The sequence below is a fragment of the Marmota monax genome, unplaced genomic scaffold (assembly GCF_021218885.2).
Source record: "Marmota monax isolate L192 unplaced genomic scaffold, Marmota_monax_Labrador192_F-V1.1 WCK01_AAM20220418_F8-fsc00095, whole genome shotgun sequence".
Lineage (NCBI taxonomy): Eukaryota > Metazoa > Chordata > Mammalia > Rodentia > Sciuridae > Marmota > Marmota monax.
In genome coordinates, this window is record NW_026695244.1 from 4,622,221 (window position 1) to 4,647,933 (window position 25,713).

The 25,713-nt window shown below is 46.9% G+C and overlaps 1 protein-coding gene across 3 annotated transcripts in view; it reads left to right on the forward strand.

The window, feature by feature from the left end:
- The first annotated feature begins 452 nt into the window (after positions 1–452).
- Nrp2 (neuropilin 2) overlaps positions 453–25,713 on the forward strand; it is a 115,540-nt gene continuing 90,279 nt past the window's right edge. For 2 of the 3 annotated variants that reach the window (XM_046462946.2, XM_046462948.2), the window contains exons 1-2: positions 453–1,429; positions 16,413–16,590. In XM_046462946.2, the coding sequence (XP_046318902.1) occupies positions 1,357–1,429; positions 16,413–16,590 (251 nt within the window). In that variant the 5' untranslated portion in view covers positions 453–1,356. The remainder of the gene's footprint in view (positions 1,430–16,412; positions 16,591–25,713) is intronic. The other variant, XM_046462947.2, reaches the window with a different exon arrangement.

Genomic DNA, 25,713 nt, shown 5'->3' on the forward strand with positions numbered 1-25,713 from the left:
ACACCGTAGGCCACCCAACTCCTCTCATCACGCCCTTGCGCGTGGTATTGTGTTGGGTGCTGCGTGTGTGGCATCGGAGTCACGGAATTTAGGGGAACGAGGAATTCCCCCGGTTCCGTGGAGTTTCCCTCCGGCAGGCGCGGTGCGGCCAAGGGCAGAGCGCCCTGGAGGTGCCCGGGGGCGCTCCTTCCCCGGGGCGAGACGCATCGAGGGCCAGGCGCAGAGGTGCGCTGGGGGGGCTGGAGGTGCCGAGTGGGAGAGGGGCGGGCGGGTGCGGGCTGCCTTAACTTTGATCGGGCGGCGGCCAGGGAGTGGGGGGAGCCGCCTCCGCCTCCGCCCCGCTGGAGCTGGGTGCCGCGGCTCTCGGCTCTGCGCCGCGCGTCTCCGCGGCTGCCTCTTTAATCAGGAACACAGAAGGGGCGGGCCCTGAGCCGGCGCGTAATCGGATAGCTCTGCCGCGGCTCTGACATCCACATGCTGCTCGGCCTGAAAAGGCAGGGGGGAGCCGGAGGGGAGGCAGAGAAGGCGAGCGAGGCAGCAGCCCGCAGCCTGTCCCCAGCACATCCGCACACGCTCAGACACTCGGCGAGGCGCTGGGCGAGGTGGAGGTGAGGGCGGGCGCGAGCGAACTCGGAGAGGGGCTCGCTCACTCCCAGGCGATCCCCGCCGCCGCCGCACCAGCAGCAGCACCAGCAGCGCTAGCAGCCGCAGCCGCAGCACCAGCAGCTTCCTTCCTCACACTCCCCTCGAGAGGCTGGCCAAGCGGGTGTAGCCGTTGGGGGAGGCTCCCGCTAGGGGAACCCGGCGAGGACAAGAGCGGGGCGGCCGCCTCCCACACGGTCTGTCCGGCCGTGGTGCCTCCGCCCGCGTGTCGGTCCGGGTGCCCGGGGATGTGTGTCAGTTTACGCCTCTGAGATCACACAGCTGCCTGGGGCCGTGTGATGCCCAAGGCAAGTCTTGGCTTTGATTATTATTATTATTATTATTATTATTATTATTATTATTATTATACGTTGGGCTTTCGGGAAATACTCGTGATGTTATAGGATAAAGGAAATGACACTTTGAGGAACTGAAGAGAACATAGATGCGTTTTGTTTTCGAGAGGAAACCGGTCCCCTCTTCCCGGCTTGCTCCCTCACTGCCGATTTCAGAAGCTACCCTCCTCCTGGTGAGGTGGGGATTCCGGCGAGAATAAAGGTGAAGACCGGCCGCCAAGACCCAGGAGAGAAACGCTGACCACTAGAAACCTTTGCAGAAGACACTGCCAGGAAGAAAATAAAAGAAAAACACAAAGACTTATAATTAAACAAGAATCTTACCAACCCAGCCCTGGAGAAAGCCTCCTTCTCCAAAATGGATTTGTTTCCTCTCACCTGGGTTTTCTTAGCTCTCTACTTTTCAGGACACGAAGTGAGAGGCCAACCAGGTAAGCCCCTCAAAGTTTTTTTTTCTATTCATTTCAACATGGTTTCCACTTTAAACGCAATGGCTAATGCAGGAAGGCCACGCAGTATGGCTCAGGAAAAGACTCCCTCAATACTCAATATTAAAGAGAGATCCCAGCCAACCCTCACTACCCCACCAAGGCTGCTAAAACCCAACTTTTCTCTCCTGCTATGAGTGTGTGTATATGTGTGTGTGTGTGCGTATGTGTGTGTGTTGTAACAGAATTTGGCGGTGTTCAGATGTCACATATGGACTGAATCAAAGGTTTAAAAATACTACAAAGCCTTTGCATTACAGTTTTTGGGGATTTTTTTTTTCCTGTCTTGAAGCAGAACACATCTCCCTTGAGTTTCTTCAACCTAGCCAGTGAAATATAAATCATTTGCATTCCCTCCTCTTAGCTACATTGAGCAATGTTAACTGAAGGGCTTGGGAAAGACAAGTCTAGTTTGGATTTTCATATGCAGTGGATTCTTTGCAGAAGGAGTTAGATATTCCTCAAAATTCCAGGGCTCAGGCTAGTGGAACAAGTTGGATTATGGCTGAGATAGGGGCTTTCCCACTGGGCACTGCTGGCCACCAAGGTGGTTGGTGGCCTCTGCTCTCCTTCCTGCATCTGTGTTTTTTTCTGAGAAAGTAAGTTATATGCATTCTTCTTTTAAATTATTAGATAAAACAACTGAATGGCCCTCAAAGGTCCTCTCACTTTTGTGAAGTGGTTTGAAAGTTTTGAGTGGAATTTGAACTCAACCCTTGCCAAAAAGGGTGTGTGGACATAGACTGCAGAGATAAGCACTGTGAGGGCCAGAATAGTCCTGGGCCAGCATTTTTCGGGAGTGCAAGGGGTACAGTCCCTGAGAAGACATCTCTGATTTCAGGGATCCAGCGAGGGTAGTCTTTCCTTCTTGGGGCCACTCTCCAGGGTGAGCTTCTCTCCCCTCTAAGAACAGTCTGGAATCTGACAACACAACTCTTAGCAGCTGCCACAGGTGATTGAGGATAAGGGAAAAGTGTATGGGGGGAGGGGGGAGGAAAGAGGGGGCACTTCTGGAAATGCCTCAATCACAAGGCACTTACTTCAAAGATATGGCCGCAGTGGTGGGGCTAACTCCCTGCTGCCTCCGGGGCCTCTTAGCAGCACACTGGCTAAGATCCTAAAGGAGAAGCTTTGCAACCAGTAAACTGGTTCTCACCTCTTCCCCTACACACACATACAGCCTGCGCTGCGGTGTTTGGGTTCTGGTTTCGGTTTTAGAAGGAGAGAAAGACAGAGGTACGCCTTTGCCACACAAATCCAACCGTTTGCAGCTCTTTCTCTGCTGTAACGGGTCTACAGGCAGCTGCAAATCGTATCCAAGGAATGGGTACAGGTCCGACTTAGGGGGATTTTTCTGGCCTCCCATTGCTTTTTTGCCTTAATAAATTCCCATCTTTGAAGCAAAATTAAATTACCTCCCACAGACCTGGATGCTGTGTAAATTATGTATGTTTATGTGATTTGCTCTGTGTGTATGTGTCCGCGCGCGCGCGCGCGCACTGAGAAAGCCCACCGTATATATTATGTATTCAGGCGCCGACTCCGGTAGGCCCCGGCGCGCGAGTGCGCGCACACTGGCACACACACCACAAACAGGCACGCACACACACACAACTTAAGGTTCCGTGTGCTGTGTAAAGCAGGAGGGGCTGTGAAGATTCAGGGGCCATCTTCTTACCCCAGCTGTTCTCACATCTGTCCCTGAGTACTGCATGGAGTGTGTACGTGTATGTGCGACGCCCGCTCGGACCCACTCCCGCTCTGCCACCTGCCTCCCGCGCTCTCCGCAGAGCCCCCTCCCATCCCAACCCTGGCAGCGCTGCGTCACTTCCAGAGAAGCTCTGAAGCAGGGAGCGCGGAGCAGGTCACCCTCTAGGAGGCCTCGGACCCGGGATGGGACCCAGAGCTAAGATCTGCCCAGAGTAGATATTCTCCGGGTCCCCGAAAGGCGGACGCAAGCCGTGTGCTGTTCAGGTTTTCAGCCACAGTAACCGACTGGCACCCGGGTAGCTGGCAGCGGGTGGCAAAGGGCGAGGTCAAGCTCGACCTCTGACTCACCGGTGTGAGCTAGCCAGGAGGAGGGCCTTCCCAGCCGCAGCCAGTGGCGGCGAAAACTGATTCCGAGAAGGAATCAGGGGAAAGAGGGCAGAAGATATGCGCGCGGGAGCGACTAAGCAAATAACCCTGTGGTCTCAGCGTGCGGCCCCTTGAGCTGAGAGGACCCGGGGCGCAGCGCACCAGGTTCTCCTCTCCTCGCCACGCCGCCCTGCCACATGGCAGCTGCCTGCCTCTGTCCCTCCCGCCGCGGCTAGGGCAGTCGGGCAGCTTGGCTGACTCCGCTCCGAGCGCCCCCTCCTGACCCCGCACTCCGTTCTGCACCGCAAGCTCACCGCAGACCCTAGAGAGCCGGCCCAGAGGGACAGGGACCCAAGGCCGAAGACCCAAGCGCCAGCCGAGCTGGGTGAAGGAAAGCTGGGGCGGAATTTCAGAGCAGAGGGCGGAGAGGGGAGGGAAGGAGTCACCCAGAGCCTCAGGAATGCGCGCAACTTGCACAGTGTCTAGAAGCGCTGCACGCAGAGCACCCGCCAGTGCGACGAAACAGGTGAAGAGCACGCGGCGCACAGGCATACACGTGGTGGAGACGTGGTGGCCCCCAGCTCTCCCTCCCACCCTACCCCACCCCCAGCGCCGTCTCTAACGCCGCATCGATTTGTTTGGGCTACGCAGCAGAAACAGAGCTGAGCAATCCATAAACATTCTATTAGGCAAAAATATTCCCAGAGAAAGCAAAACCGAGGCTAAAGCCTCCGCGAAGCTGCCCGCCTCCAACCCCTTCAGGCTTGTCCCCTCCTTCTTCTGACTAGGACACCCCCAGGGAGAAGCCTGCGGCATTTCCTTGACTCTGCCCAATGCCAGAAAGTTATAACGCGGCTGCGGCTCTCCTCCCGAGCAGCTTCTGCATTTGTCGGCGAGTCTCCCGCCCCTTCCCCGCTGCTTTACTCTGCTTTTCCACGTGAGAAAAATACAGTATTCACGGCCAATGCTTCGTTTTCACTGATTGATTTCTTTTTAATATCAACACAAGTTAATGGAGGCGAGGCGCGCTGTGATTAAACGGCTGCCCCCACCCTTCGCCTCGGGCGGGCTGCGCCGCTAGTCTTTCCCACCAGATTCCCGGCGCCCGGCTGCTGGTTCGGGGGCACCGGTAGCGCTAATGTATGGAGATGGAGAAGGGCGGGGTAGGGGGGACTCATCACCCCTCTGGGAATCTTCTGGGGCGGAGGCGCTGAGAATCAGCTTTCCAGACCAAGTTTAGAGGATCCTGCCCATCTGTGCTGCAGCTTCTGCGGCTCCGGTTGAATTTCCTCTGGAAGGGTAGTGGTTCAATGCTCTGGTTTATTGGCGCGTGTTCCCTGCTTAGCTCCATCCCTCTGCCTCTCTTCCTTTCTATTTCTGACGGAGAGGAGAGCCCCCTGGCGCTAGCCATTACCCCTCAGCGCCTGACCACAGAACTCTCCTTTGCTAGAGTTAAGCGTGATGGGGCGAGGTAGGGGGATAGCTCAGGAAATCATTGGGGGTCCTGACTACGGGTTCTTGCGATGGTGGCAACTTCCAGTCCTAATGTTCCCACCTCCGGGACCTCTGGCTTAGCTCGGGGCCAAAAGAAGTTGTACCCCATAACCATCTCCCCCTTCCCCTCTTCCCCGGAGAGCTTTGATCTGTGCTGGGCTTAACACCATTGTCATGGACACGGGCTGACTCGGTCAATTCAACCTTCCGTCTGGACTGGATGATCAGATAAGAGGTGTAAATTGGCTGTGGGAGACAGGTCTGAGTTCAAACAAATCCTAAAAGAGAAGCAATGATGGTCTAGGCGCCAGGTATTGGTTTGAGGAGTATTTCTTTCAGCCTTTGTCCCCAGAAATGTGGGATAGCCATTGGGTGAGCATAAAAATGTGCAAGTAAAATTGCAAAATAGATTCTACAGGGACAGCCTGCTCTGGGCTCTGGGGACTGGTCTCATGCCCACATTCAATAAGCGCCCAGTAAACTTTTCCCCAGAAGCAGGCACTGGAGGCAGGGGAGCTGTTGCCAGTTGCCAAAGGAGCGCAGAGTGCAAAACAGTGGAAGGGGGAAAGCTCCCGCGGGGCTCCAGGGCAAGCCCCTACTTGTCCAAGATGCGCCTGCAGAACTGTGAAGCACCTGGGTTTGAAGTTTTAGGTCATCCTGTGGAGCCTTCAGATATTAAGCCACAGAGCACTCAACTGGCAAACTGAAAGATTGGAAGGCTGTAGTGACTGGAGCCCAGACTATCCAGACAGGACTCTTACTGCCTACTAGATGGCTCTGGTCCCCTGCTATTGAATATAAAATCCATATTCTGCAACAGAAAAGCCAGTTCTGTCTTCTAGGTACAGAAAAGGTTAGGAATACGAATATTCCTAGGCACAAATGTGAATAACAGTAAGAGGAGTCAGTTAGTGGGAAAAGACACTGTAGACTAGATCATTCTGAGGACCCTGGTGTTTTTTTATCTCATGCAACTGTTCCTTGAAGCAGTCAAGAAAATGAATAGACTTGGGGTGACTTAGTTTGAAACAGTTCTGAGTGGACAGGATTTAAAAGGCCTGTTCACTGGTATAGGGTTCTTAGAATATATTCTCTAAAGATCTAGTTTGGAAAGACTTTAGAAACTAAAGGTAAGTTTTTAAAAACAGAACAAAAGCATGTTATGTCAAATTTATAGGCCATTGTTTTGGATGGCCTCCTGTACTAAGCCTCAGAAGACCAAACCAAACCAGAGTGGAGTCACTCATGCTGGGTGCTGGCTGCCATGTTATCAAACTGAACTCTTATCCAGATCAGTTAAAAAAAAAATTCAGGAAATAGAAGAGTCACAGCAATCAATGAAAGGGGACCCAGTTTACCTGAGTGGCTGACAGGGATGCCCCCTCTGCTTTAAGCCCACAAAGAAAGTAACTTTGAACTGGCCAACCCATGTTTGTTGTGTTTCCTCAGCCCTTTTATGTTTATAAAACCCACCTCTTCTGCTCAGCTCATGGGAACTTCATTCTAATTTTATAAAATGAGTTGCCCTATTTTCAAGAATCATAAATAAAAGTCAATAAGATCTATAACTAAATTTGTTATAATTGCATAATTTGTAATTTCAAAGCATAGCACTTTGAAGTTTCTTAAAACGAGGAGAAAGGGCCTGAAAAGTGACATCCAAGTAGTGCTTTGTATCATCATTAACATCTGACTATTGTTTGTCAAAAGAGGAACCCACTTTGAGTGACAGATACATGTTTTGATCCTCATAAGTTAGTCCTTATAGTGTTCTATCCAGGTGAGGACTTAGCTGTTTGACGATGATGATGATGAGGAAGAGGAGGAGGAGGAGGAGGAGAAGGAGAGGAGGCTCACCTCATTATTAAATGATTTCACAGAAGTTTTTTTTTTTCCCCCATAGCTCCAACATCATTTTTCAAAGCTTTATCTGCCTTGATGAGAAGTGGCTGAGGGCTTAATGGTTTCATTACCTAACAGGATTCAGAAAGGTTGGATTCCAGGACACACTGGCCTTGTACTGTGGCCGGCCCTTCAGGAGAAATCTTCTTGTAAAGGTTTAGGAAGCTGTCAAGTTTAGATAAGACTGAGCTTCCATCCTATGGGACCTTGGTTGTATTAATAAGGAGAAATTAATTTTTAACCACTGGGAACGTTGCCAAATTATGTGACCTTTGGCAGACCAGCTGTGCTATAAAAATAAATCCCCCATTTCTGAAAATGCTGCTCCCATCCAGTAGAACAATAACAATGTGGCATTTAGGATAGGGAAGAGTGGGGATGAGAAGAGAAATGGGTGTTGACAAAAATCTCCTGATGTTATGATCCATAATTTCAGACCTGAGCATCCTATTCATCATTCCCCCACCTCCCAACTCCCCACAAGCCACAGGAAAGGGGGCAGGGATGACAAGGAGCTAGCACCTCTGTGTGCAGGGAGGGGGGAGGTGTTAAGTGCTTCCAGCCCTCTCACACCCCAGCCTCAAACACATCTCTCATTGTTCACACCAACAGATTACTGGCAAGGGCAGAGGAAAGGGGGTTTTCAAGCTGGCAAAACGTTTGTCTTTCCTTAAATGCCACCAAATAAGTTTGTCATTGAGAAGTTTGGGGGGGATTGTCAATTGTCACTGCGCTTCCCAGCTTCTGAATCACTGGAGCCAGGCCACCTAGGTTTAAGATTCATCTCAGCCACTTGGCAGCTCTGTGATCCAAGTACTATGTGTGATCCGGATTCTTAATCACTCAGTGGTGCCTCAGTTTCCTTACCTGTAAAATGTGTTTGATAATGATAACTACCCCAGAAGGTGGCTGTGCTCTGCCAAACTACGTGGGATCCTGTTTTGACACACAGTGAGCCAATTCTGAAGTCATTTAATCATCCAAACAGCTTCAGTGGGGTTAGCTATCTTGTGACCGTAGAAAGTACACTTTAACCATTGTGGTAAGTTTATTTTATTTTTATGAGATTTTGGGGGGGATAAGTAAATAATTATTCATTCTTAGCTCTTTCCCCACTAAACCTTTGTCTGTGTTTTATAAGTACCAGATTATCTCTCAGCACACTGTTCTTCAGAGACCCATATTCTCTGCTGAGTTTTCATCTTAGATTTATGCCTCCTTTTTCTTTTTGCATTTTCTCTTCCTTATTCTGTTTTCTGTGTTCTCACCTCTACCTTTTCTTCTTCTTCTTCTTCTCTTTTAGTTTTAATCTCTCTTTCTTCTTTCTGTTCCCTTTCCTCCCTTCCCATCCTTCATCACTGAAAGTGGGCTCAGCAGGGAACGCAGTGTTTAAGGCGCTCTCTCGAATTGGTAATAACTTCTGCTCTGGCTTTAAGGCCCCTCTCAGCAGCTGAACTCAAAAAAAGTCGTCAGAAAGACAAAATAGCTTTTACCCAGCAAGACTCTTAATAATCCCATTTCCCTCTGGTTCTTCATAAAAGAGTCATGATCTAATCCAGAAAAACGGGAGGGGGGCTGGGAATAACAAAAGGAAAGCCCTTCCCAGTAGCTTGCCCTGGATGCGGCTGCAGGCCAGCTGGATGCACATGTCCCTGGTACCCTGAGCCCTGCCTCCAAAGATGCTTTGATAACAGGCACCAGGTTCTGGAGAGTCTTTCAGGGAGGAAGATAAAGGGAATTGCAAATTACTGGACCGAATGATAATAATAATTGTTTGGATAAAGGGAAAAAAATAAAACAGATGTGCCCCAAAGGCATATTAGGGGCCAGAGACAGGGGCATGGGGAGGGATGAGTAGAGAGAAATGAACTGAAACCAAGTAGGAGAAAATCCAACACCACAAGTGCTTTAGTGATAAAGTAATAGCTTGTGTTTTCCTGGTGCTACTGGCAACAGATATTTAGAACTTGCCTTTGGGAGTGAGGAGGCAAAAAAACAAAAACAAAAACCTCAGAATAAATTAGTTTGACTACTATTAGAATTAAAGTGTGTGTGTTTGTCAAACTTCATAATTATCTAAGGTTAGGGTGTCCTAGGAGACAGTTCATATTTAAGTCCACCTTGATCTAGGCCTAGGTATTATTATCCCAGACTAGCCAGTTAAACTCTCAGTTCCCAACTAAAACTTTGCATTTATTAGCAGCTGTTGGTGGAGAAGGGAGGATAGTAACTGGAGAAGCAGAATAATCTGTGATGAAACTCTCAAAATTTGTGAGATGTAGTGATACTATTGGTATTATTTTAGTTCATCCTTAAATTATTGATTTATCCAGTCTCAATGAATCTGACTTTTGGGAAAGACCCTCTGTTTGATTCCATAAGGTTTGCCAAAGACAGATCAGAAAGGAGTTACGCTGTCCAGTTGCTAGTGGCACAGCAGAGTGGATAAGGTCATCCTGAATTCCCACAATCCTTAGAGGATGCTGAAGAGCTTCTGCCTGTGAGAGACAGGGAGGGGAAAGATTACCCGTGGTCCCCCTGGTGTGGAGGTGAGGAAGGCAGAAGATGGGTGCTTTTAGAGCCCCAAAAGACATAAAGGGGAAGGGAAAAGGATCAGAGAGGGCAGAGACGTGAACACTGGGCTTGTTGAGGAACATTCAGAAGCAGCAGTTTAGAACGCGTGGTTGGAAATAATTGCAAATAAAGTTAGAAATAATAGCTTGGGCTTAATGCAAGGCCCAAATTGCAAGGCCAAGAGTTTTGGGTTTCATATGCTAACCAATGGGGAGCCATTGGCATTTCAACATAAGCTTTCATTAATCATAATAAATGAAAAATAGGTATTCTGTTACCATTTTTCTCTGTGGGTTTTTGGAGAGTCCTCAAAATTATTCTGTTTTCTTCCCCAAATGTCTGTTAAAGTGGCCAGAAATCGTAATCCCAGATCTCTCATCAATGACACCAAAATTGCATTTGCAATGAGGGACTGGAAAAGAGTAGACATAAATATAAACTAATGATATTATATCGGCTGCCCTATTGGAATTGCATTTGTTTATGATATAAGATGACAAATAACAAGGTTACCACAGGTGGCAGGATTCGAGGTCAGGGGAGGTAATCACATCAAACATACATTTTACCGATTAAATGAGGGTTCATTTTTAGAATCCAGATTGAGGGGAAGAGACGTTCAAAAGGCCCTATTTCCAGACCCAATTTCCAGCTGTCTCCTCAGTGAGGTTCCTCTTTGTCTGTAGGAGGTGTTGGGGAAGAGAGAGCTTGCTTCATTCCTTACTCTTTCCATGCACAGACAGTGGTGTCTTCGCCCTCTCTTCCCTTCCCAGAAGGTGCTTTTATTCAAATTTGGAACCTCACCCTTGCAGAAGTTCATAGGAATTCCCATTTGCTGTGCCTTCACCGGCCTCATAAATTGAATAGATTGCATCCCTTCCTAGCTGCCTTAGGATGTGGTCAAACCGGCGCATTCCTGGGCTGATGGATTGGCTCATTTCTTCCCAGCTTAAGCCAAGATGCGGATTTTATGAGACTGTCTTGTGACAGGCTGAAGTCGCTTTGCATAAAACAAAATCCAGCCCCAGCTCACAAAAATAACTCTTCCAAAGCAGCTTAACCTGGGTTGGTGAGCAAAATTTGGTCAAAGCCCTGAGCAAAAGACTTTGATGATCTAGGTGAGGGACTTGAAGACAGTCCTTTTGGTCTTTCTTTTCAGGCAGACCGAATGTTGATGTGCTCACACAGTGAACTGTGTATCCATAATATTTATAAATATGCAACCACAAACTCAGTTAAGAAAAGAAACTCACTCACGTCAGTAGAGCTAATGTGATTAAAAGAGACATTTGAGCTTTCTATAATGCAAGACAGACATGTCCATCCCAAGATCTAAGTTTTACTTCAAACTCACCAAGCCAATAAAACAGAGATAACACTTTGAATCAATGCCTTATTGTCTAGAAGTAAGAGAACCTTTTGAATTTTTGGTTCAATCCATGGGTTAGAGACTCTTTTTCCATACCTCATTATAGGCTCTGAATTTCAGAACTGGAACTGGCCTTTTGGATTACTCCCTCCACTTTAGAGATGAGTAAACAAAGGCACAGAGTGGTTTACTGATTTCCCCAAAGTCACACAGCCTGCCAGTAATGAGATTAAATGTGATTCTGAGGCTTCTTAATCCTTACCCAATCCTATTTCTGGTCAACTGCTTTGGAGGAATGAGTGAAGTGGCATGGTGATAACATTTTCTCTTTCTAAGTAAGCAGAAGAGTTTCTGCTTTGCCTTGCTACTAACAATTAAATAAAAATAATGCTGTGGAGATATGGATGGGGTGAGATGATACTGTGGGTAAAGAAGAAATTGTAAAGTCAATAAAGTGCACTATTTCCAAGGGAATGAGACCGACTACTTTTCTCCACCAAATGCCCTCACGTGTGAGAAACACATTCCAAGACCTCCGTGGATGCCTGAAGCCTTGGATTGCCCTGCACATGTTTTTTTCTTTTTTCTTATATATGCATTCCTATGATAAAGTTTAATTTATAAATTTATGAGATATAACTTATAAATTAAGCACTAATCACAGAACAGATTAATTATAATAACACACTATAATATATGTTATGTGGCTGTGGGCTTCCTCAAAATACCTAACCCTTCTTGTGCGGCTGTGAGGTGGTATACTGCCACATGACGGACTGAGGCCAATGACCTAGCATGAGGCTACTGATTGACCTCACCATGACCTCAAAAATGGCCATCAGGCCATGATAAAGCCATGTCGATGCTGGCTGACCACAGGTAACAAACTACGGAGCGTGAAACCGCAGATGAGGGGGTTCCTGCACATGAGACATAGGAGAAGCCAACCTCCCTGATCATTCCCTCTGTCCCCTCCCCATAGTGTTTAGAATAACAAGCGAACAGAGCTCTAGCTCACTGGGCCTCACCCCGTGTTCCTGGAGTCCCCAGTGCACGTGCAGAGAAGCGCCTAGGAGATGAGGGGGACCCTGCGAGGCCCGGACTCTACACAGCTCCCTGCCTCTCGGCAGCCAAGGAGAACTCTACTGCCATATGCTTTGTACCTTGGGTAGTTTTGATCACGGAGGGAAAAACACCACCACTTCTAAAAGTATTTGACAGCTGCATACTCATTGAATTACAGGTGACACAGCTGAGACCCTGGAAGGTCCCACTGAGTTATGAACCAGGCGCTCTGTCCTCTCTTGGCTAGTTGTCAAGCCCTCCCTTCCCTAGTCACTGGTCCCGTTACCCATCGCCCCCCCACCCCCACACACAACCTGGAAACAACCTGTCCCTCTAATTCCACCTCCAGCTAGTGACCAAGTTTGTCTTCACTTAAACTAAACCAAGGGATCTGTTCTTGACCTGCTGTCACACAGTGAAGCCATTGTAATTCTGATTATTTAAAAGTCTTTTCTATTACATAATGTATAGATTTCAAAATACCATGTAATACAGGATAAATGTACACAGTTTTATGCCAGTGTTTTTTAATATATATATTTTTTAGTTGTAGATGGGCGCAATATCTTTATTTATTATTTTTTATGTGGTGCTGAGGATCGAACTCAGTGCCTCACGCATGAGCTACAGCCCCAGCCCCTATGCCAGTGTTTTCTTTTTTTTTAATAAAAAGATTTAAAAGAAAAAAAAAATAAAGCCCTCATTAAAGTCCCGCTTAGGCTTTATCAAATATTATGGTCAAGTTCAGGCCATACAGTGTTCCCTAAAACAACTTCAGCTAAATTTTCCTAGAAGGCAGACCAGATATTTTAAAAGCTCTTTTTTCACTCCTTTTAAAGACTAAAAATTAAATATTATCAAGGAATCAGAGATCTTAAAGGAGCTCTCTAGGAAGGTGAGTTCCAAAGTGAACGGTAAAAAAAAAATTCCTTTTCCTTTTCTGGGGCCATGTTACCCCTCAGCAGGATCACATTATGCTCAGGCCACCCACAAGCAAGGACAGAAGAGGGGGGAAAAGACAGAGAGACTTTTAAAAAAAATTGTTTTTTTAATTGTAGGTGGACATAATAACGTTTATTTTATTTTAATGTGGTGCGAGGATCGAACCCAGTACCTCACATGTGCTGGGCGAGAGCTCTACCACTGAGCCACAACCCCCAGAGAGAGACTTAAACCATCAGCAAAGATTTTTAAACCATCTAATATTTTAAAACACGTAAGTGGTCACTATGGGGATGTAGGGAATCAGGGCTTTGTGACTTTGGAACTTGGTGTTCGTTTTCCTTGAAGTTACATAGAATCATCATTTCAACCTTTCACTCTTGGGCCTCTGGCCTGACCTGCTCATGTCCCCTCCCAGATGGAAGAGAAAACTGCTCTGGACATTCTAGGCCTGGTTTTGCTACTTTTCTTTGGGAAAGTTGCCCCAGGTGAAAGGTATTCACAAGCTAGTTGGAGAATGAGGTCCCTTGTCAACTCACCAAACAGGCTCAGTGGCTCCAACTTCAGCAGGGGCAATTTTCCCCTCTGTATGTGGAGATTGGCCTTAAGGGGTTTGCCCTTAAGTTCAACTCTCCCTTGGCTCTCTCTCTCTACTCCTCTGAAACAGGACAGAAAGCATTTATGAAGTTCATTTTAGAACACAATAAAGGCCTACAAAAATAATGGATGGCATATCTCTTCCCCAGAAATTCTAGCTAGTTTCTATTGGGACATGTTTGTGTTTAAGAAATGAAGGGCCCCTGACCCAGAAAATGCAAGATCAGTTATCAAGAGAAGATGTAGAAGGACTAAGTGTGTATTTTCTTTACTGTTTTTACTGATCTTTTATAAGAATTCTATTCTCTCCAAGAAAAATAGAGAAAGAAATCCTAGTATTTATCTCTGTGGATATATATCCGTGCAAATGATGTGTGATATGTTCTGAGAGGGTGTGAACGTGTGTACAGGACTGAAGTGTGAATTACTGATATGTGTATGTAACTGATGTTTGTTCAATATCTATGTTTGTGTGTGTTTCTGAGTGTGAATGCAATCCAAACAAGAATAGGAGTTTATAAATGTTTGACTATTGAGAAAGTTGTCTGTACACACTCAAAGCAGATGTTTTAATAAGTTCTCAGATATTTCAGTAAGAGCTTTGATTTTCCTCAGATAAAGAAAGGACAGGAAAAAAGAAAAGGGCTACTCCTTTTTCCTTTGGTTAAGTAAGTTTTGAACAACAGAAAGAGCAGACTGTCAACTGTAGAATATACTATGTAGTTAAAAAAAATTTTTTTTTGGTAGTGGGGAAATAAATTCCAGTGTAGATGAGAAATGAAACCGTCCTGTGAGGAAGTCTCCTGTCTCCATTGCTGGTCTGTGTGCCTGAAATCATGACTAAGTTTTAAGCCTGGGGTTTAGGGACTTGAGGGGGAGCAATTCTTCTTTCAAGGGTAATTGGAGAGAAGCAAGGAAAGGGTGGAGACAGGGAGACTGTGGGTGATGTGGAGACCATAACGGCTACTAAACAGGAGCTCAGCTCAGGTTTCCTGTGATGAGTTCCAAGGCAAAAAGTGTGGTTTGGGTGAGTCAGGGCAGAGCTCCAGTTTTCAGCAAAATAGCTGGCAGAGGAGCTGGACCTGGTAGAGAACTCCTCCTTCTGCTTGGTAAAAGCAGCTGGTGATCCAAGTGCCCACACCTCTGCCTTCTCAGAGGGCCACTCCCAGCTTTATTTCACATACCAGAGCCAGGGCTGATGGGCCACCCTGTGACCAGCTGCAAGATTTGGGGTGCCCAGTGTGGGCAAGTCCTGTGGGCACCCAGGAATCCTGCAGGATTTGGCTGCAGAGAAAGGGTGGCTGCATCTGGGTGGGAGGGATAGGCCCATTGTCCTCCTGGACTGGGGAGGGTGCAGGGTCATTAGGTAGAGGATGATGTGGTGTCTGCTAGCCTGAGGAAATGGCTTGCTTTTGTTTTTCCGCCCAGTAGGAAATGGACCCAAATCCATTAGATTCTGGGCAGTTCAACAGGGCACAGTTTGAGCTTTTGGAGGCTCAATACCAAAAAGGCTACTTGTATGGATTTGTGTCCCAACCACCATTGTGCACAATGCCCATCATTTATGCATTTAAAGCCTGTCAGGCTGGTAATCTGAAGCAGAGGTCTGGAAGACAGTAATGCCAACAGACATGGGGAATGGTAAAGTGCACCTGTAGAGTTAAAAATGCATGACCCGTTCCCTCAAAGAGTGAACACAGGAGAAAGACCCCGTCCTGGAGGGCGGCTGCTGAGCTGTCATACATAATTCACAGGCCCATGCTGCTCCATGCAGATGGCGATATTAAATCGTGATTGATGCTAAGAGACGCGCACATCTCAGGAAGGTCTCTAGGAGGCTTCTGAATATTTCTGTGTCTCTCGTGCCTCTCTGTTCTAACTGTGGTATTGAGCAAAACCTCCCATTCCCCAAGAACCCCTGCTAGGGATTGCCAAACTTCGCTCCTAAATAGATAAAATTCTTCAAATGTCATCGCCTACCTCTTCTGCCTTTGAAGATCCGTCCTTTCCCTCCTGGCCCACAAGAGGCTGTTTACCTCCTGCCTGGCACTTCAGGAAAGGGGGGGCAGCTCCCCCCTGCCGTGCCTTTCCATGGCTGCTGTCGCTGGAGAAAGCAGCAGCACACTCTGGTGGTGGTGGTGACCAGCCAGGAGGGACAGTGGGCAGAAACGCACAGAAAAAGACACAGGCATCCATTCAGCACAAAGCACCTTTGTGGAAACCACATTGGAGCCAGTGGGTTCTCCAATACAGATTTTTCCATTCTGTGTCTAATGAAATAATAAATCAAATTTGTGGTGTATGCAGAATTAAATGTTTGGAGGGTTGCTTTTTCTTTCTTAAAGAAAGAAAAAAAAAAGGTGAAATCACCCTCGAGGGCCTCTTCTGGTCCAAAACTGAAAGTGTTTCCTTGCACCACATGTAATTGTCACCAGGTGCTCTTTGGGACAGCACCACAAAACCACCATGGTCAGTTCCCGGAGCCTTGACTGCTGACTGCTCAGGCTGAGCTGGGCTGGGAGACACCAATAAAAATGAAGAATTTATGAGATAAAGATAGAGATGGGGAGTTTGAATGAGGAGAGGAAGATGGGCCAAGAAGGGAGACAGGAACAGGCTAATTGTACAGCCTTCTTGTTTTCATAATCTCAGACCATGTAATTGGGAATATTTATGACCATTTTCTGTAATGTACGTGTGTGTGTGTGTGTTTGGATGGGTCTGGGAGGGATGAGCTGAAATAATCTCTTCCACTGAATGAGTAAGTAGGTTAGTCTCCTGGACTGCCATAAAAGGTCTGTAAAATAGTTTTAATCAGCCACTGGGAGAGAAGGGAAGAGGGAGTGGGGGGCAGGGCGAAGGCTGTAGCATATTTGAAGTTCTTTGGGTCCTTGTTCTCTCTTCCAGACCCACCCTGTGGAGGTCGTCTGAATTCCAAAGATGCTGGCTACATCACCTCGCCTGGATACCCCCAGGATTATCCCTCCCACCAGAACTGCGAGTGGATTGTTTACGCCCCGGAGCCCAACCAGAAGATTGTCCTCAACTTCAACCCTCATTTTGAAATCGAGAAGCATGATTGCAAGTAAGCAGTGCCCCATGCACTGGGGGGGGGGGGGGGAGGGGCTCACACTGCCTGACTGCCCCGCCCCCACATGCCTGTCCCTTGGATCACCTAATGGTGGCAGTGGATCCTTGTCCCAGAGGAAAACCTTTAGATGACATTCCTTTTGGGGCGAAATAAGGTGGAGTTGATCCCATGTTATGAAGGACAGAGCCTTATGGAGTGAAGTCCAAATACTAGTGCCCATCTCTAAAATCGGACAGGGGAGAGGGTATCCATGTGGGGCAGGGGGGACCATAAGACCCCACTCTCTACTCTTGGATCTACCTTCCCCCTGGATACCTCTGTGTTTCCACTGCTGTTTCATGGAGGAACCCCACCAGCTTCCATAATAAAATAGTTGCCAGATCCCCAAGTGGAGACTTCCTCAGCCTCAGCTGTGAAGGATCAGCCTGTTATTTTATGAAGTGGCAGTTGGTTGCCTTACAGAAAGAGAGGAAAGCATTTGGGATCTATAAGAGTAGATCTAAGACTCTTGATTCTTGCTATCTAAGCTGCACAGGTTAGAGTCTCAAGGCTGGTGTTACAAATTCATTTAACCCGCGCTTTTCTAATTATGTTACAAATATGAATCCCTTCAGTTCTTATAAAGACCCCAGGGAGGGCTGGGGTTGTGGCTCAATGGTAGAGCTCTGGCCTAACATGCACGAGACACTGGGTTCGATCCTCAGCACCACATAAATGTAAAATAAAGATATTGTGTCCACCTTAAAAAAATAAATATTTTTTTTTAAAAAATGACCCCAGGGAGTGGGTGCCATGACAATCTCCATTTTGCAGATGAGAATACTGAAGCACAGAGAGGTTAAGTCTGTCCTGAGGCAATTCAACCAGTTTACAACATGATATCAGTACTGACTCCTTGGAAATGTGTGACTTAGGAGATTCCAAGTGGCAATTTAGAATTTCAAAATGTCATGTTAGCTCCAAGGTCCTAAGTTAAAGTAGGGAAGCAGGTGGGTGTTGTAATGTCAATAATGCAGCTGTGTGTAGTCTGATGAGCTTTCTCTTAAATACTTTCCTCTCGTTGAAACAAAAGCAAAAGTTTGCTGTGCAGAAAAGAATGTGCCAATGTTCCTATGCTGCTCCAGATGAGCACCACCACAGAGAGCCATCAGAGCCGTGCTAAGTGTTCAGCACTCCCATATGATTTAGAAGTAGTCTGGGCGTTCTTTGTGAGCAAGGCATTGTGAGCCCTGAAAAATTAATCAAGGGGACAGCTGGTGGGACAGGTATAAGGGAGGGAACACAAGAACTTCATTTCAAAGCAGGCCTACACCCAGACCAGTGCTTCCCTACAGAAGAAACAAGACCCCTCTTTAACTGGCACAGGACTGCAAGGCTCTGTGAATCGATGTCATTATTATCCTCCCAGGGCTACTTTGCACCTACGGAATGGTTCTCTCCTAACAAGAGGTAGTCTTTGTTGAAAACCAAAGGGTTTCCCGGATGGAGGCCACATGTGACTGAAAGTCATAAGATGGAGTTTCTAATCCCAGGGCCACTCTTGACTGCATGGATGACATCTGGTAACACATCAGTTCCTCTTTGTCTCAGTTACATGCATCCCCGGGTTCAGCATCCCGAGGCTTCCACTTTCCTGACCGACAGTGAACTTTACCAAGAGTTTCAGGTAGGAGTGCTGTAAAAGCCATTTTGGGTCCTGGTGCCTCAGCTGGCCTGCAAAGGGTTGTCACCAGCTGAAATATAAAGCAGAGAGCTTGGATCTGAGCTCAGAGGAATGTGACTAAGCACCTCTCTCCACTGAGGGCCAAATTTTGTTCTGCTGATGCCAGCAAATCTCGAGGGGAAATTGCTAAGAGGTCATTTTATGTATATTCGAAGTGGCAAAGGGAGAAGGCACAGTTTTTTTTTTTTAGAAGGAAAACCCCCAAAGCTTATGAAATGGCACCAAACATGTTGAGAAGTGCAAAGGGGCCAGGAAAACTCTCTCCTGCCCTGTTCTGGGCTGTGGGATACCCCTTCCCCTCACAGAATTCAGCCCAGGGGTGGAGGGAACTCAGGGTTGCTGAAGCCTTTGTGCAGAAGGGAGAGGGACATTGGCCCTTGCTAAGTTGGACTAGAGGAAGCAGGTGTGCTGAAGGGTGTCTCTTGGCGTCTCAACCTCACTAAGTAGCTTCCTGTTTTCCTCCTCACTCCACATCCCAAGCTGTGGCTTCAACCTAAAAGGTCAGGAAGGTCAGCAAAAAAATCTTTCTGGAGTCTGTTTTCCCCAGTGCCAAATTGTCAGAAAGCCTCATCTACCTTGCATAGTCCTTAATTCTCCCCCTACTGCACTCCGCTTTCTCCTTCATTCCCCCTCCCCACCCTCTCATTAATTTTTATATTTAGAAAAGACAAACCTGGTTCTCTTAGCCTCTCACCCTTCAAGGTATTTTTGACATGTTCCCCTGGCCATTTGCATTCAGAATAAATGGACTCCCCCCACCCCCATGCCGCCCTCCCCAAGACCTTCTCTTACTGTCTTATGAAAAGAACAGTTGATCTAATTGAAGTCTTGGAGATTCTGTGTGGTTCCTGCTCTCTTTCCTTCTCTTTCTCATGTCCATATCTCATTTTTGCTCCAAGGGAGCTCCTGAGTTTGCAAAATTCTTTCTATCAAAGGAAATTAGGTCCCTTCTCCTTTCATTTTGGAGCATGTTTCAAATTGGATTAGGCTCTCAAAGCCCTCAAGGCAGGTACTTCCCAAAAGGAAACTGTCTGGACTGCCTGTAGCAGCCACGCCCTGGCAAAAAGGGGAAATGGTAAGAAAGTCAGAAAAAAAAGGGCAGCCAGATATGAGGAAATGGCAGGGGCCGCACGCTCCCCCCGTGTTTCTCTTCCTTCTACATACACGATTAGCTGCCAAGATTGCTCCCTGACCTGGGAACAGGACCTGATATAAAGGAATGTCCTGGCTGAGGCCCACAAGCCCTGGGTCTCTGCACCTTGGATTTGGAAATGCATCCTAAAGGTTGAGGCCCTGGCTGAGTGAACTCCAGGCAGACCTGCCCGTTAACTGCCACTTTTAATTTTGTTCCACTGAAGGCTGCTGTCTGCTTGGAAAATTTCACTCACAAGCCTTAACTTTGCCTGAGTCAGTGCAGTCCAAGGCCACCATCTCTGTAGAGCTTCCCTGACTCCTCCTCCCTCTGGCCACCCGCGGGGATCCAAGCCCAGAGTACCCACAGGCTGTCCTGGGGCCTGTGCAGCAGCTGTGGGCAGAAACCAGAGGCCACCTTGGCATTGCCAGGTTCCTGAGCTGAGGGACAAAAAGGCAGAACTCAGGGCTGCCTGGGCAAACAGAGAGAGGCCATCTCACCCCTGGGGAGCAGAGGATGGTAGGAGGCTGCTGCTTCCACAGACAGAGGCCTTTCGTTTGAGTCATCGCCTACTAGCCAAGAGTTGGGGTTTTAGAAACACACACAAAGCTGACTTTTTTTTTCCATTTCTAAAATTTGAAATATATGTATTTCTAAAAACACTCACCAGCGTATCAGACATAGCTTATTCCAGAGCCCTCAAACTGGCCTGGCAGTTCCCCACCCCATCCCAGAGGCCCAACCAAATAAAACCAAAATCAAGAGAATGGGTCCTTTTAGGAATTAACCATTTTCCTGTGAGTATCTTGAAAAACATTTTTAGGAAGTGCAAAGGCCACTAGGAAGACTTGAAAGAACATTTCTTAAGCTAAAGACCTCACAAGGAAGTCTACGCTAATGAGTCATGAATATTATGTTCAGTGCAGAAATCATCTCCTTTACCACTTATCACTGATGCTGAAGTTTCCAAATACCAAAAACATACCCCTTCAAAGCTCTTCTTAGTTATTTATTTTTATTTTTTTTTAGTGTATTATAGATATACATAATAGTGGGGTTCATTTTGATGTATTCAGAAATGCATTTAACCTAGGTTTCTCCATTTTAAAAGTTCCTTTTAAAAGTGTTTCTCATAAAGAACATTTTAAGTCACGTGCCACACCTTCCATGTCTTCTTAAACAAAACCAAAACTTATGGGGACTCCATTTTTTTCTCTTGATGATTCAGGTTTGTAATTCTAAACTTCGCTTTTTGTGACAGAAGCTGGGTCATGTTATATTTGGAACAGATTTACAGTTGTATTTTCATTGATCTTTTAAACTTCCCAGGCCTCAGTTTAACATTCTGCAAAAGAGTGATAATAACAACTGATTTGCAGCAGTTGCTGTGCCTCGTTTATATAGATGTGCCACAATTTATCAAGTGTGTTGGCATCTTTGTGCTTTGTCATGAGGAAGTTCTGGACTATTTTCTGTCAGTATTCTCGTCCCTCCTGTTATGGGTAGGCCTGTCTCCTACATCTCCCTGTTTGGGCGAGATTTTACTTTTTTATGTATGTGGATTTTGCTTCAGGTCTTGCTGTCTCTTGGGAATCAGGAGCCTGTGTGGTCCAAGCTCTTCCCTAAGACAGGGCAATCCCAAGGCCAGTGTTCCTAGTTTGCTTCAGTCGGTCAAGCTCAAGTTGAGTAAGGACTGAGGAGGGACCCCAAGTGACAAAGTGTGAAAGTGACAGTAAATGGAATTCTCAGCATTGGCTTCGATGTTCATAATCTTTTCTTCTGATCTCCCCATACCTCACATTCTGCATATTTAAAGTTTCAGACATTTGGCCTCTGGCTGAGCATCCTAGATAAACAACTCTTGTGTTTATTTACAACAGAAGGGCCCTCTGTGTAAAAGATGTGCCTATTTCTCACAAAGTAGGTGACTCTATCTTAAAAACGGTAGCAGCTTCCCAGGTTGATAAATTGACCACAGTAAACAGAGGGAAGACACTGGACCTCAATAAGCCGGCCCCTCCCCACTCAGCCATCAGTGCTTCCCCGAGAGCACAGTAAACACCCTCCATTCCAAACAGCCACATGCAATCTTCCATCTGCACAGCCCCCCCTGAGTTCCCAGGACTCAAACTCTCCTTCCTCCAGCCCCCTCCTCCTCCAGCTGCACACTCCCCTTCTGGTCCTCTCTTACTCCTCACTTCCTCCAGTTCTCTTTTATCAGCCCCTCCTCTGAACTCTCAGAGCATTTTATATGAACTGGATTTGTCTGCTTTTGTTCACACACGATCATCCTGTGTTCTGCTCACATAAACTCTCCAAGGGCATAGACCACATATTTCATTTCTAAACTCCTGCATCACCTTTTCCTGGAGGGTGCTAGGCAGGTAGGTGCAGGTGATTGTTTTAGTGATATTGCTTCATTGGAGGTGCCAGGGCTTAGGTAGATGACAGGAAGCTGCACTGGATCTTTGTCCCTGTTCATCCATCTGAAGATGAATTGACAGCAGGAGAATGGGATCTGGGCTCTTAACGTTGCTAACCATTCTATGACTTGAGTCTCTCACTAATGAAATGACCACAGACCCTTCATTCCTTTCTCAGGAAGTAGTTATTAAGCACCTACCATGCACCAAGCACAGAGAGAGAACTGGGAACTCAGTGATGAGGAAATCCTACTCTTTGCCCTCCTGGAGCAGAGAGTTTGGGAGGAGGAGGCAAGTCAAAAGACAGTTATTGATGATAAAGCTGTCACATCTGGAACATCACCTATGAATCCACTTGGCTAAGCACTTGACACTCATTGTCTCATCTAATCCTCTCAACAGAAGCCTGTGAAGTGGCCCTGGCTCTTTCCACTTTACAGATGGAGGAACTTGGGTTCACAGTTGTTGACCAACTGGCCTTAGATCGCTCTCTCAGAGTGGCAGAAAAGGGATTTGAAGCCAGACTTTCCAATCTGTGCTCTCTATTCTTGTGCTCTCTGCTTCCTCCAAACCTGGTCACAGTGTGGGCCTGTTACGTGAGCCCACAACACCAAGAACCAGCCTCAGCTGGGAGATCCAAGAAGGCTGGCTGGAGGAGCAGCTCATGCATGGCCGGTGGCAGTCCAGGCAGAAAGCAGCAAGTTCACAGACAAGAGACCGGGAACCATCTGATGGCTTTGGGAAGCACAGTAGTTGAAGGTGGCTGAGCTCATAATTTCGTTTCCTCTGAGCATTGTAAGAATAGAGTAAGAAGGGCTGCCTTGGACTTGCTGATACAACCCTTTTCCTGGCAAAGAAGTGTGGGAGCAATGCTATTTAACTTTATTTCCGGGCCAGGCAACTTCCACCATCTCCTTAGGAGAGCGGCCATGGTCAGGAAGCAGGAAAGACTGAGGTTATGAGGACTTTGCTGCCCCACCCTCCGTCTCCATTGTGGAGTCTCTAGAGCTTCATACTTTATGTTCAGGGACACTAGTTTAACACCAGATAGTGGCTTTTGGCTTGGAAAGTCCAGCTGACCTGCTTGATCAAGCTCCTCTCGTCAGTTTACTCCCATAGACTCTGAGTCCACTTTTTCCCTATGAGTAGAAGGTGGAAGGCCAGGCTGCCCAGTGGAAGGGTAGCTTCAACTAAGTTCCACTGAAGTTTCTGAAAGTTCCCCATGGTGCAAGAGGGTGCCTCGCGCTATCTCAGGAGGAACCCTCGGGTTGATTACTCATGACATTGTGACAAATTTACACACAGAAATATTCCGATTCCCTCAGGGAGCCGGCGAGCGGTAATGCTTTTCTGTATTGCAACAACCCTCCTAATGACAGAAACAGATCCACCTGCAGGCACGTGGTGCAATAATGGGAACCGTCCTGCTAACCGGAGCTCAGCTGGCGGCTGACCCTGCGCTCTTCAGCCTTGACCAAGGACTCCACCCAGAGACTTCAGCTCGCGCAAGGAGTGGGAACAACAACCCACGGATTGTTCTCCTCCTCTTACCAAGGTTAAAGAGCAGTTGGGACAACCGTTATTTTTAGCAGTTTGTTTTTAAATATGTGATGTTGCAATTGCGACTCTCTCAATGCAAGCTTCACTGTGGATGTCTTCCTCGACAATGCGTTTTATCTTCTGATTGAGAAAATCACTGGAGATTTTATCATACACAGTCCCACTGTTCTGTCTTTCAACCCTGGCATCTTCTCTAAACCCAGAGATCCCAGAGGGCCAGCGTCTCACCCCATGTAACTCCATGTAATTCTCCCATCTAATTACACTAAGAGTGTCTTAAGACATTCAGTGGGAGCTTCAGGTGTAGAAGGGATAAAGCACAGAGGCGAAGGACACTGGAGGAAAGATATTAGACTTTTCTAGTAAGGGATTTGTGCATTTCCCTGAAATCACAAGTCCTGTAGAAAAAAAAAATACTCTTTTTGTTTTGTCCGTTTTGGTGACAAGGGGATTTAAACCTGGATGAAGAGATACTCACGAGATGAAATAATTCCATTCCATTCTATTTGGATAAATCATCTCAGGAAATATATATACATATATATATGTGTGTGTGTGTGTGTGTGTGTGTGTAAGCTGCCCTTGTCTTTTCTTCTAGGAAAAAAAATGTTTCCATAATCGTCCTTCATTACGGAACCTTGTACCTCACAATTCATCTCAGTTGATTGCAGGGTAAATGGTTGTATTTAATTTGCATAATCAAAAAAAATTCCTAGAAGGAAACCCCTGAAAAATGTTAGCTGGGTCAAAATTATTTAAAAAAAAACAAAATGGAGAAAGAGTTAGGCCTAGGTTTGGGAGGGCAGCTTAGGAGTCCACATAATAAAAGAAAATCCACATGAGTTTTTAATATCTCTTCCCTAGCTTTGTAGCCAAGCATCTTGGCAGTCTTTATATATTTTTCTTCTGTGGTCTGCTCTGTTAGGGACTCAACTTTGTAGGCCATGTGGCAAGACTTCAGTTAAACAATAATAGCAAATGTTCAATGATCCCTCAGCTGAGATCAGGGGCTATCCCCCAACAAACTATCTAGGACTAGTATTATTCCCATTTAACAGACGGAGGTACTGAGGTCTGAGAAATCACAGAACAGTAATGGTAGGGCTGGTCGAAAGCCAGGCCACCTAAAGCTGCCTCTGTCTACCTCTTCAGTCTGCCTGGAGCTGTCATCTGCTGTCCAGTGCTCAGGTAGCTGGGGCCTCTGATTCTTTTAGATAGCTTTGACAGGTCTTTTCTCTTTTTATTACTTTTCTTTGCCTCTTCCTGCCTTGTGGTCATCTCCGGATGCCTCTGGATGCCCTGGATGCCGGCAGGGCAGTCAAGGAGAGAAAGGTCTTCCTGTGTCTTTCCGTACAAGCTGGAGGCCTGACTCCGTCAATAGCCCCCGTCTGGCCCTCTGTCATCTGCTTCCTACTCCCCTGGCCCCTGAACCTCTCTGACCACCCTCTTCAATTCCCTGCCATCCCCACCACCACCTTCGTCCTCCATCTGGAATCCAAAGACGTGAGGGCCAGTAATGGAGTGTCAGCGGAAGTAATTGATTCCTCACACAGAGAGACTTCTCCTGCCTTTTGTGTCAATGGAGCTGAACCAGACTCGGGGAGGGTGAGCAAGACGTGTAAACAGTCCATGGCTGAGCTGTCAGGGCCAAGCCAGACACACCGGAGGCGAGCGAGAGGGAGAACGGTGGAACAAATAATTGTTTTATTGGAAAGGAAAGGAGTAAATAATATTTCAGCCTGGGAATTGGCAGCTAGAGAAGGATGGCGGTGGGCTAGGAGCCGAAGGAAGCATGAGGCAGGTCTTAACGGAAGAGTTTTTCTTTGTCTCAAGGTAGGAGGTTTCATCCCCACCCCTCCCCCTTCTCCTATTATCATCATTATTATCATTAAGATAATTACTGTAACAATTACAGTTGATGAGACCTCAGGTTTATGGAGCACCTTTCATCTAAAAGTTCAAAGTGATTTATCAGTGTATCATCCCTTTGAGAGTGGTAGGAGGGTTTAAAGAAAGTATTATTATTATTTAGAGCCGCTGGGAAATTGAAGCCCAAGCAGATACTGCATTTGGTCCAAGCTTGCGGACAGGCTGATGGGTTAAATATTGGGGCATTGACTTTTCTTTGCTGCTGTATCTCTTACAGCTCATCCCTGGCACTAGCACCTCTCCCCACGCTGCGAGGGCCCTGCTGGTCTCTGCAATATGGTGGCCAGCCAGCCAGCCAGCAGTTCCACACACAAAACAAACGTTCTGCTTATAGCTGTGGGATAAATAAA